The 13,219-nt window shown below is 41.6% G+C and overlaps 1 protein-coding gene across 1 annotated transcript in view; it reads left to right on the forward strand.

Moving 5' to 3' along the window:
• Positions 1 to 9,397, forward strand: part of GSDME (gasdermin E) — a 114,912-nt gene extending 105,515 nt beyond the window's left edge. Inside the window, 3 exon segments of the mRNA XM_024131386.3 lie at positions 5,623 to 5,696; positions 6,208 to 6,211; positions 8,993 to 9,397. Coding sequence (XP_023987154.2) covers positions 5,623 to 5,696; positions 6,208 to 6,211; positions 8,993 to 9,222 — 308 coding nt within the window. The 3' untranslated portion in view covers positions 9,223 to 9,397.
• Positions 9,398 to 13,219: the final 3,822 nt, after the last annotated feature.

Below are 13,219 nucleotides of genomic sequence, written 5' to 3' on the forward strand. Positions count from 1 at the left end.
TTTTTAACATCTTTATTGGAGTATAACTGTTTTACAATAGTGTGTTGGTTTCTCCTTTACAACAAAGTGAATCAGTTATACATATACATATGTTCCCACCCATATCCCCTCCCTCGTGCATCTCCCTCCCACCCTCCCTATCCCACCCCCTCTAGGTGGTCACAAAGCACTGAGCTGATCTTCCCGTGCGATGCAACTGCTTCCCACTAGCTATCTAGTTTACATTCTTTTTTTTCTTGGCAAGTCTAGCTAAAGGTTTGTTAGTTTTCTTTATCTTTTCAAAGAACCAGCTATTAGTTTCATTGATTTTTTTCTTTTATCAGTCTGCATTTCATTTAATTTCCACTCTGATCTTTATGATTTCCTTCCTTCTACTAACTCTGAGTTTCATTTGTTCTGTTTTTTTGAGGTATAAAGTTAGGTTGTTTGAGATTTTTCTTGTTTCCTGAGGTACCCATTTATTGCTGTGAGCTTTCCTCTTAGAACTGGCTTTGCTACATCCCATACATTTTGATATGTTGTATTTCCATTTTCATTTGTCTAAAGGTATTTTTGATTTTTCTATTGATTTCTTCTTTGACATATTGTTCAGTAGCACATTGTTTAATCTCCACATATTTTGACTTTTCCAGTTTTCTTCTTGTAATTGATTTCTAGTTTTATACCATTGTGGTTGGGAAAAATGCTTGATATGATTTCAGTCTTCTTAAATTTATTAAGACTTGTTTTGTGGCCTATAAAATATGACCTATCCTGGAGAATGTTCCTTCCATGTGTGCTTGAGAAGAATGTATACTCTTTTCCTTTTGGATGGAATGTGCTCCATATATCTGTTAAATCCATCTGATCTAATGTGTCATTTAAGGCCACTATTTCTTATTGGTTTTCTCTCTGGATGATCTATTGATGAAAGTGTAGTATTAAAGTCCCCTACTATTATTGTATTGCTATTTCTCTTTTTAGGTCTGTTATATTTTCTTTATATATTTAGGTGCTCCTATGTTGGGTGCATAAGTATTTAAAAGTGTTATATCCTCTTGTTGGATTGACCCCTTTATCATTATGTAATGCCCTTCTTTGTCTCTTATTACAGTCTTAATTTTAAGTCTATTTACTGCAGATATAAAGAGAGCCTATATAACCCCAGCTTTCTTTTGGTTTCTATTTGCATGGAATATGTTTCCATCCCTTCATTTTCAGCCTGTGTATGTCCTTAAGATCTGAAATGAGTCTCCTGTAGGCAGCATAATGGTCTTTTTAAAAAAAAATTTATCTGTTCAGCTACTCTATCTTTTGACTGGAGAACTTAGTCCAATTACATTTAAAGTTATTATTGATAGATATGTACTTATTGCCATTTTATTAATTACTTTGTGGCTTTTTGGTAGTTCTTTGTTCCTTTCTTCTCTTGCTCTCCTTCTTTGTGATTTGATGATTTTTCTCTAGTGGTATGCTTAGATTGCTTTCTCTTTACTCTTTTGTGTATCTGCTATAGGTTTTTAATTTGTGGTTACCATGAGGATTACATACCAACTTAAAACAGATGGTTATAAATACCTGTTGGTAACAACTTAAGTATGAATGCATTCTAAGGCTCTACTTTTTTACTCTCCCCCTCCTGCCATTTTATGGTTTTGATGTCACAAATTATATCTTTTTATCTTGCATATCCCTTTACAAATTATTGTAGTTATAGTTATTTTATTTTTTTTTTACTAATTTTGTCTTTTAATCTCATACTGGTTTTGTAAGTGATTAATCTACCCTTACAACATTATTCTGAATTTTACTATATATTTACCTTTACCAGTGAGATTTATATTTTCATGTTTTCCTATTACTAATTAGTACTCTTTCATTTCAGCTTAAACAAGTTCCTTTTACATTTCTTGTAAGGCTCGTCTAGTGGTGATGAATTCCTTCAGCTTTTGCATGTCTGGAAAATTCTCTCCCCTTCAGTTCTGAATGACAACTTTGTCAGGTAGTCTTGGTTGCAAGTTTTTTTTGTTCGGTACTTTCACTATATCATACCACTCCCTTCTCAGCTGCAAAGTTTCTGCTGAAAAATCTAATCTGCTGATAGCCATGTGGGTGGGGTTCACTTGTGTGTAACAAGTTGTTTTTCTCTTGCTGCTTTTAAGATTCTCCCTTGTCTTTAACTTTTGACATTTTAATGTGTTGTAGTGTGGGTCTCTTTGGGTTCCTCTTATTTGGAACTCCAGTCTGGGTTTCCTGGGTCTGAGTGTTTCCTTCCCCAGGTTAGGGACGTTTTCAGCCCCTTTCTCTCTCCTTCTGGGATCCCTACAGTGCAAATGTTGGTCTGCTTGATGTTGTAAGCATAGTTTCTTAAGCTGTGTTCACTTTTTTTTTCTTTTTGCTGCTCTGATTGGGTGAGTTCCATTGCCTTGTCTTTGAGTTCAATGATCATTTCTTCTGCTTCATCTAGTCTGTGGTTGAACCCCTCTAGTGTCTGTTTTGGTTCATTTATTGCATTCTTCATCTCTGTGACTTCTATTTGGTCCTTTCCTATATTTTCTCTTTCTTTGTTGAAGTTCTGTGTTCATCCATTCTTCTCCCAAGCTTATTAAGCATTTTTATGATATTTTGAACTTTTTAGCAGGCAAATAAATCACTTATATGCTTTTCATTCAGGACCTTTTCTGAACTTTTATCTTGTTCCTCTGTTTGGAACATATTTCTCTGTTTCTTCATTTTCCTTGACACTCTGTGTTTGTTTCCATGCAGAAGGTAAAATGGTCTCATGTAAGAGGACCTTATTCAACCTCACCCTAGCTCTTTGTTGTCTCTCAAACCTTTGTGATTGTCCAAGCAGCCTATTTTTAGTGGCTTCAAATAGTTGAGGGTTTGTCAACACCTGTCAGTGCCCCAAAGAGGATCTCAGTCAGCACCTAGATTTAGGCTGATTAGAAGCCAGAGCTTCAGGCAGCAGCTTTTAAAGTATACAAGTATATACAGACCACAGTGTAAATCCTGCTAGCCAGAGCCAGTTGACCTAGAAGTGTCACCTGGGTGGCAGTCACAGAAATCACAAGCCAGACGATTGTATAAGCTCCTTTCCAGGAGATACCAGCAACCTGGAATGAGGCAGATGGAGAGCACAAAGGTAGCACCCATTGGCCTCTGTTCCGAGAGCAGACCCCTAGACGTACGTCAAACCAGAAGCTTGCCCCTCAGGCCAAGCAAATGGGCCTCTTTCCCAGAAAGACTAGGGGTGTGTTTCAGTTTGCTGTCTGACAGTGCCTTGGGGGTGGTAGCTGGCCAAGAACAGTCTGAGTGTTACAGTTCCGAGGGACCCAGGAATGCAAACCCTGCTGGCCATGAGAGCCAGACGATCAAGGGGTGTTTCCTGGGTGGCAGCCACAAAAACAAGGGCACCAGAGATGTGTCATAGCCCTTCTCTGGGAAATACTGGTGCTTTGAAGTGTGGCAGAGGGAGGGTGCCAAGATGGTGTCTGATGGCCTTGGTCCCCAGAGAGTACACCAGCAGGTCCCTAGGTGGGTGTTAAATTAGACGCCTACCCCCAGGCTGATGCTTTATGACAACAAATAAGCCTCTTTCATAGAGCGTATGGGGGCTTTTCAAACAGCTGCTTCTGTGCTGGGTCCTGTGGGTGGGTAAGTCCCTGTGCAAGCCCTTTAAGAATGATTTCTCAGTTCACTATAGGCTCGTGGGTCTTGTGGATGTGAGCCCCACTGGTTTTCAAAGCCAGATGTTTGGGGGGCTCGTCTGTCTGGTGGTCTTAGAAGTTAGGGTGGGGTTCAAATCCTTCACCACAGGGAGAAGCTTGGGTTTTGAGTTCCCCCCGGATTGTGGGTCACTGCACCAGGGGTGTGGGGTTTACAGGGAGACTGTGGCTCAGCCTCTCCTACCTGCTGCCATGGGGTTTTTTTTCCTTGTTCACCTGATCACTGTAGATTGTTTGTCCATGGAAGGAGGTGAGTTCCGGATCTTCCTACGGTGCCATCTTGAACCGCCCTCCTCCTGTTTGTTTAAAGCACTTCAGTCTCAGCATCTAGCCTATCTCCTGGAACACTTCCCCTACCATTTTGTGACCTTAAGCATGAACTTCCCAGGTTTCATTTGTAAAACAGAATATGAAAGATCAAAAGAAATCATTTCAATTCCAGAAACGCTGAAGAAGCCTCTACTGTGTTTTAGGCACTGCTAGATGCTGAGGTAGGAGAAAATCATCATCCCCACCCTCAAGGGAACTACAGTTAAGCAGTGAAATTAGGTGGTAAGCACTGTAAAGTAGAGCTGTGTCCCTGGCACCATGCTCAAGGTAGTGAATGACCGTTGAGTAACATGGAAGTAAAGTATTTCCAAGAATAAGGGATGATGATGATTACATGGGACTTGGGAGTCACCTGAGAAGTGAGGAATGGAAACATGAACAGGTGAGATGACTTGTGATGGTAGCCAACCAGGACATCACGTCCCAGGGGACTTTGTCCCTGCCCTTCACAGCCCTGTGGATCTTTCCACAAGGCTCCATACCTTTACCATCTTCATCTTCCTGATTTGGGAGCAGGGCCTCCTTGAGGATCTGTTGAAAACTGTGGGGACTCTCTGGAGACAAAAGCACATTTAAACGCAATTTACGGGGTTCTCTGGCAGGCTCAGACCTCGGGGCTGCCCCTTCCCCCTAGCAGCCTCTTCTGCTCTTAGGAGAAGGCTGTGTTTCGCTGTGCTCTGTTGGGCCACAGCCTCAGCGACACACTGCCATTTATAAATAAGGCTGCTAATTAATGCAGGATATGGGGGGGTTCATGAGTGTTCCCTGTGCCAGCTGATGGAGCAGACGATTCTTTTCTCTTTTGCCTTTTCAGTGCAAAGGTTGTATCCCAAGGGATTGGGTCCTTACAGCAACTGCATCTGTCCTCCCTTGGGAGGTATTTAAAACTGGTTTTGACTAACACGGATCTAGATTTCCTTTTCCTAGGGCTTGGCAGGACCCTTCTGGGGCAGCCCCCAGCCTTACACAGCGCTGTGCCAATGCTCTCTGCCACTGGTACCCTTGTGTTGAGCTAGCCGTGGGCCAGGGGGCCCTGCACAGTCCTGGGCTCAGGAGGTCTGCTGTGCCACCCCTTGACTATACCACATTACATCTTTCTCCCCCGAATGATTAGTGACCTAGGTATAACCCTTTATAGTTTACATAGTTCTCTGACATAGGCAGAAAAAAAGAAAATCTGTAGTATGCAAATGAGGAAACATGCTAAGAGAGAGGTATACCCAAGGTCGCTCCCAAATATTTAGTGGCGCTCAAACAAAGCTCTTCTGTCACCAAACCCCAGGTTCTTTCTACTTTTCCATGCTGATTCACTTTTCCCCGAGTCTGTACCGTTCTTTCTGATTGGCAAATTGCATGTAAGAAATATCCTCTGGTGAACACAGAGCTGGTTACCTGGTCCCTACATCTATTTTCTAAAAGGCCTTTGCTGCCGGTTTAGCCCCATTCATTCATTTATTCTACAATTACTGAGCATATCCTCTGCCCGACTGGTAGAGGATATATAAATTAGGTACAGCTCGGGGGCTGGCTGTTTCCATGGATGCTTTTTGATGGTGACTGATTTTTTTTTTCTTTTCTCCTGCAGAAATGCCAGATAACGCAGCAGTTCTGCTGGGCGCTTGTTATAAGCTCCAGATTATTCCTACACTGTGCTACCTGGTAAGAACCTCCCAGAGAGGACCTGGGGATGGGCAGGAACACGGAAGTGATGAGGAGATGGACACCTAACAGCTGATAAAACTCGTTAGGCTTTCTCATCCACAACAGCCCTTCAAAATAGGTTAAAACAGGTATTATTAATCTCTTTTTTACACCCTGCCCACATCACACACCCCATAGGAAGACTAAGGCTCAGAGGGAAAGGAGTTATTTGAAGAACTTGCTAGCAGGGCTAGGACTCAAACCTTATATTTATACTCCAAATCTCATGATTTCTGCATTTTTTTGGAGAGATTTTGGCCAAGGCTTGGTGCAGTGTTGCAGGGAAGGGGCCTGACACCACATTATTTGCAATGGCAGTTCTGTGGCTGGACCAGTTTGATTCAGCTCTGCATCAAATTCAACAGGGAGGTATTCAAGAGGACTGCTTTGTCTCAGGGAGACATTTCATTTTCTCCTAGGAATATCATTAGCTTCATGCCCTCAGGAAATGCCATGGCAAGAGCAAGAGCTAGGTAATGATGAGCTTAGCCCTGAAAGTCAAGGTTAAGCTTTTCCTTTTTAAATTACAAATTGGGTCATCAATAGAAGGAACCATCAGTAGGCTGGGGCAGCTCCTCTGTTGTAGCTTCTGCAGGTGTTGCTCAGCCTAGGGCAGAGAAGCAGAGGATACCCGGCTATGTCATTTTGAGGCCTGGTTACTAAGGGCTGAGGCCAGCATGCTATGTAGACCCAAAGGACCAAAGCTCAGAGCTCTGCTCCCAGATCTGGGAAGCAGGTATTGGGGTGACTGCCTAGATAGGACCCTGCAGTTTGTTATGCATCTACTCTGGGAACTTTGAGCACTGTACAGGTTAGTGCCTTTGGTACTTCTTGGCGTGGCAAAGACATCCAGAGACTGCAGCAAGGCTTCATTCCAAGGAGCAGCTTAGATGTCATTCACAACCGAAAGCAGATTCTACCTGTGCAGAGGAATGCGGTGTTCTTGTACTTTGACCACAAAAACTGAACTACTTGAAAATGAGCCAGCATGCCACTGTGGTGCGGCCAGCTGAGGGTAAAGGCTGATGGCGCAGTTTGGTTATGGAAACAATATGTATCATTATCTAATTGTCTGCAACGACAGTAACTCTGCTTTCTAGCTTAGCTCCCTTTTGCAGCAACTAAGTATTTAGCATTTCCCAAGTCAGCCCTCACCATGTACTTACAAAGTCATCAACTGCATTCAGGAAGTATATAAAAAAAGAAAATACTGCCAAGACTGCATTAGCTAACTAACTCCCTCTCCCAACCAGCTCACAGTTAGCTGTCATCTTCCCTGCAGGTCTGCTCTAGGATTTGATCTTTGGGTTGCTTCCAAGTTCTGCTCTGTTGGTGTTCTGGGAGTAGCCATTAGGATGCACTGGGAGTCCCAGCACAGCTGGTATTCTACCTTGGTGCAAAACTACCCACCCATAGAGTCATCTCTTTGCCCTTGTGGGCTGTTCAACATAAAGAAGTAATTTTTCTTTATGTGAAGACACTCAGGAAGGTCTTTAATCTCCCCTAGAGCTCATAACAACGTTTGTTAGGACCGCAAGGCTCCTGCCTCCTGAAGGAATTTGGGTATCTAATGTTTCCTATAGGTATTTACTTAGAGCAGGGTACAGAAATCTCCTTGCATGCCTGTCTTGTCTTGTCTGGTGGCCAGAGTAATTTTGAGAGGCTTGCTGAAGGGCTTTTGAAAGCACAGCGTCAGATACACTAACAAACACATTTGCAAACTGGTGAAAGAGCTGGTAAGAAAGTGAGTTAGAATCATCTGGAGGGAATGTTAATTTCACACACACCCCGCCTTGGGTGACTGTAATCTCTCTTATACCGAGAAGTGCCTCTGGGCACTTGGGGTTGGCAGATGTTCAGAGAAGAAGGCAAGATGTTGCTGGGTGCTTCTCCACCAGACCCAGGACACAGCCCACTGTGCTGCACCAGTGGAACTCATGCTTAAATCACCGGATGTGGTGCTCATGCTTAAAGAAGCAGGCCTGATCCACTCCCTAAAGCATCATCTACAATTTACAGTCTAGGCCACGTGGTAACGGGAAACCTGTGGTTACACTGTGTGAGTTTCATTGGGTGAATCTACAAGGTGTAGATTTGTAAGGCTGATTTTGATAACAGACACACAAGTTCCTTTATATGCAAATGACAAGTTCCTTTATATGCAAATGAGTGCTGCCCTTCAGCCCCTGGGGCAAGTTGCTTATTACTTTTAGTAAGAAAGATTATCAGTGCTCAGAACATGTCTGGAATTCTTTTGGATTCCCTTCAGATTCAGTTATAATTCATGCATACCTTATAAGTCTTCATTTTTTATTTTAAATTTTACTCTCTACATTATTAATCTCATCTGGTTCTGAGTGCCTGTTTAAAATTCAAATCTACTGGCAAGTTTGTAATTACTAAAGATTAAAAACAACTGTGTCAGAGGCACTGCTCAAGACCCTAAAAGCAAAGTTTCACAGATTCTGAGCAGCTGCAATTAGAGCAGCGTTTGATGTGACCTCTCTGAAGAACTAACGTTCAACTGAGGGTCGATGTTCTAGGCAGGGTATAAGGTAAGCACAACAGACCAGGTCCCTGCTCTCCTGGGCAGCTTAGGTTTTAATAAACAGAGTAAACAGGGAATGTCAGGAAGATAATTTCAGATACAGCAAGCATATGAAGACAATAAAATAATGTAATAGTGGCTGGGATATGGGGGTAGCGAGTGGCTCGATGGAGAGAGGATTAGGAAGGGCCCTTCTGATGTGGCATTTCAACCGACAGCTCAGAGAGGAGAAGGAAAGTTCTGCGGGGAACTCTGGAGGAAGGATGTCGCAGGTGGAAGGAAGAGCAAGGGCAAAGGTTCTTCAGGCAAGAAGCATCACTAAATAAACCATGGTACCTACCTTTGAGGAGTTCATGCAAACATGTAAGACATTCTAATAGGTGAATTAAAATAAAATAAAAACCTTACATACTGTGTGTATAAGAAAGTTATATTCTGACCTTTCTAATCTACTGGAGTTAGTGGATCCAGTAGAAGATAGAGTTCAGAGAGTAGGGATTTGGTCAGAGGACTCCAGGTGAAGTGGAGGTCCTGGCCTGGGCCAAATATATCCTGTTACAGCTTAAGGGTTTTCCCTGCTCTATCTGAGGAATGTAAACAACTTAATTTCCCCCCCATAATTAGCTAGAAGTGCTAACATTATTATCCAATGATGTGGATTTTCTATAACCTTTTTTGGTGGATTTGTTTACATGTGTCATTTCAGCTCCGTGCTCTGATGATGGTGTGTCTGATCTTGAAGAGCCAGTCTTGGCTCCACTGAAAGATACAGAAAGGTTTGGGATCGTGCAGCATCTGTTTGCCTCATCTGACATTAACCTGGAGAGACTGCAACCTTCTGTGAAAGCTGCCACCCGGAAGGACCCTAACAACGTTTTCCCACTGATTCTTTATATAAGCCTGAATGGACTCTGTGGTTTGGGCAGAGCACAGTAACAGTGTCATATGTGGATTACAGGTACACCTTGTTTTATTGCACTTTGCAGATAGTGCTTTTTTTTTTTAACAAATTGAAGGTCTGTGACAACCCTGAGTTGAGCAAGTCTGTCGGTGCCATTTTTTCCAACAGCATTTGCTCACTGTGTCTCCGTGTCACATTTTGGTAATTCTCCCAGTATTTCAGACTTTTTCATTATTATTATATTTGTCATGGTGATCTGTGATCTTTGATGATACTACTGCAAAAAGATTACAACTTGGCTCAGATGATGGTTAGCATTTTTTAGCAATATATTTTTAAATTAAGGTATATACATTGTTTAGACATAATGCTATTGTACACGTATTGTACACGTAATAGACTATAAGATAGTATAAACATAAGTTTTATATGCACTGGAAAAACAACAAATTTGTGTGACTCGCTTTATTGCAGTGGTCTGCAACCAAGTCCACAGTATCTCTGAGGTCTGCCTGTACGTGTTATCAGCCAAGCCTGGGTATTTTTCAGCATCATTAAGATACTGCCTTTGGGGCTTAGATCACCACGTTAAAGGTTGATCTAGGAGATGAATTTACTGAACAGTTTACCGAACAGTTTAATAAGTGGTGACTTTTTGCATATGAATCGCCTCAAATTTAGCCACCAGGTACTCTGTGTACAGTGTCTTTTTCACAGGAGGTCCTCTTGTGCTGGTAACCCGGTGTCCGAGTTAGACCCTAGCATATAAAAGAGCTGGAGGAGGGTTGAGAATTGTAAGCCAGAGTACATTCAGACCTTTTCTCTGAAAAATGGGTCCATCTAGCTCCCACTTCCTGTTAAAAATAGATGAGGCTGATGCTGTGATCCAAAAATTTGTGAATGCTGTGGGGAGGAATGAATGTGCTGTATGCTATGCAGTGACTGATTGAAAAACGAACTGTAAATGCCACTAGAGTACAGAGGTTATTGTTTAGCAGAAGACTCTAACTAACAGCAGGACAGTGTTCCTTAGGGTCAAGCTATATCCATTTTGACTTTGCCGTGCTTTGATGAATGTACCAATCCTATGTCTAGAGCAATGTGTGGATTTCCAATGCATTCTGGATGTTTAATTTGTAAAATGCTACATTTTGTATCAAAGGAAACTTTGAATTGTGTATATTTCTCTTCTTTATTCTGCTTTCATATCCTTCTCCTATTAATAACCCAGACTGTCTCCTGAGTGCTCCTGATGCCACTGGGGCTCTGAAGCCACTTTTGCTTTCTCTTAGCAAGAAGTTGCTGAGACCTACTGCTAGAATTTCTTACTTTAGGAGCAGGAGGGCAAGCAGTTGTTAGAAACATTCTATGTTACTCAGTACCTGTTTTTTACCTCAGCATCACCTACTTATTCCCTTTCTGCACTTGAGATTTTAATGAATGTTTAATAAGGAAGAAATGAAGAAAATAACTCTTTCATGACCTCTATTAAAATGAGACAAAATTATGCAAATACTTACTTATATAAGAAAAAAAGGACAGAGTGGTGGCAACAATATAGAATATAAGCACCTTATTCACAAATTGGAAAGGAACATGCAAAAGTCAAGATAGTTGTGTTAAGATGGTGGTACTATATATGCCTCTTGTCTGGTTTTCTGAAATAAGTATAAAGAACATACTACAGACAGAATGTGTGATATGAATCTACTTGCGTGAAAAACAGCTAATGCATGGGAACCCTCATTTCAGAGTTCACAAGAAACAAACAGGAAAGGATTTCGAGGTTGGGGCAAGAGGCACTGGGGGAAGTGGTTCACCCTTCTATTCCTGTTAGAATTTTGTATGTCTTAAAAATAACAACAAAAAACCCCAAACATCAAAAACTAAAGATAGGCTTAAGACAGAAAGAAAAGATGCCATCATCTAAGCAAGTGCTGGAAGTTTGGGTTACATCAAACAGCAACTAAGGCAACCTGTCTAAGACTGGCCAGTTATCCTGCTGGACTGTGTTTTAGACATTAGCTATTGAAAAAGATATAGCCAGAAGCAGCCGCATTGCACAGGGAGATCAACTCAGTGCTTTGTGTCCACCTAGAGGGGTGGGATAGGGAGGGGATGTGGGGATATATGTATACATATAGCTGATTCACTTACTTTGTTATACAGCAGAAACTAACACAACATTGTAAAGCAATTATATTCCAATAAAGAAGTTAAAAAAAAAAAAGATATAGCCTTATGCTGCTACAGCAGACCCCCCCCCCACCCCCATTGGGATCTGGTGGGTGAGGTAGTAAGAACCATACTTCTTTTAATAATTAGATTTGGAAACAAGTTCTAGTATCCCAGAACACCTAGAAAACAGATAGTAAATACAGTAGTATTTCCTAGAACAGAACAACCACTTCTGTTTCATAAATGGATACAGGAAGAAATGCTGACATGATTAGCTGGTTTGGTGTGGCCTGATAATGGCCCCTAAAATGTGTTCATGACCTAATAAATCCCTAGAACCCGGCAAACGGAGACTTTACAGGTGTTTTTTAGGTTGTGGACCTTGAGATGGACAGATTATTCTGGATTATCTGGGTGGACCCTTAAAAGAAAGAAGGCAGAAGGGTCAGTGAGAGAGGGATTTGGCCAAAGAAAACGCAGGAAAGATGAGGCATGAGAAGAATTCAGTGCTGTCACTGGCTCCCAAGACAGAGGGGCCCAGTTCAAGGACAAGAGAGCAGTCGGTCAGACAGCCAGCAAGGAAGTGGGGACTTCGGTTCTACAACTGCATGGAACTGGAGTCCACCAACAACATGCAAGAGCCTGGACACAGATTCTCCTCCAGACCTGCAGGTAAGAGCCAGGGCAGGGTCTGGGAGACGACTTCACTTTAGCCTGGTGAGACTTGTGTTGGACTTCAGACCTACAGAACTGAGATAAGTTTGTATTTTAAGCTGCTAAGTTTGTGGTAATTTGTTACAGCAGTGATAGAAAACTGACAGGTAGTATAAGATGGAAGAATGAACCACACACAGTTGGACCCTTGAACAACATGAGTTTGAACTGCACAGGTCCACTTATATGGGGATTTTTTTCAATAAGTACTACAGTAGTATACAATCCACGGATGCCCAACCATGCATACCAAGGGATGACTTTATGTAAAACCTATTTTTTTTTGGAATATAGGTGAAACACTCTGACATAAAGCATAACAATATTTTCTTGGATCAGTCCCCCAAGGCCAAAGAAATAAAAACAAACATAAGCAAATGGGACTGAGTTAAACTTAAAAGCTTTTGCACAGCAAATGAAACCATCAACAAAACAAAAAGGCAGCCTATGGAATGGGAGAAAATATTTGCAAATGAGGCTGCCGACAAGGGGTTAATATCCAAAATATACAAACAGCTCATACAACTCCTCAATCATAGAAAAAAATCCAATCAAAAAATGGACAGAAGACTTGAATAGATATTTTCCCAAAGAAGACATAGGGATGGCCAACAGGCACATGAAAAGATGCTCAACACTGCTAATTATTAGAAAAATGCAAATCAAACCCACAATGAAGTATCACCTCAAACTGGTCAGAATGGCTATTATCAAAAAGCCTACAATAACAAATGTTGGAGAGGATGTGGAGAAAAGGGAACCTTTGTATACTGCTGGTGGGAATGTAAATCAGTGCAGCCACTACAGAAAAACGTATGGAGGTTCCTCAAAAACTAAAAATAGAACTAACATGATCCAGCAATCCCACTATCTGGAAAAAATGAAACCATTAATTTGAAAAGATACATGCACTCCAATGTTCATAGCATCATTACTTACAATAGTGAAGACATGGAAGCAACCCGAGTCCCCATCAACAGATGACTGCATTAAGAAGATGTGGTGTACAGATGGAGAGGTATACTATGTTCTTGGATTGGAAGAATCAATATTGTGAAAATGACTATACTACCCAAAGCAATCTACAGATTCAATGCAATCCCTATCAAATTACCAGTGGCATTTTTTACAGAACTAGAA

Source organism: Physeter macrocephalus, chromosome 5 (assembly GCF_002837175.3).
Source record: "Physeter macrocephalus isolate SW-GA chromosome 5, ASM283717v5, whole genome shotgun sequence".
Taxonomy (NCBI): Eukaryota; Metazoa; Chordata; class Mammalia; order Artiodactyla; family Physeteridae; genus Physeter; species Physeter macrocephalus.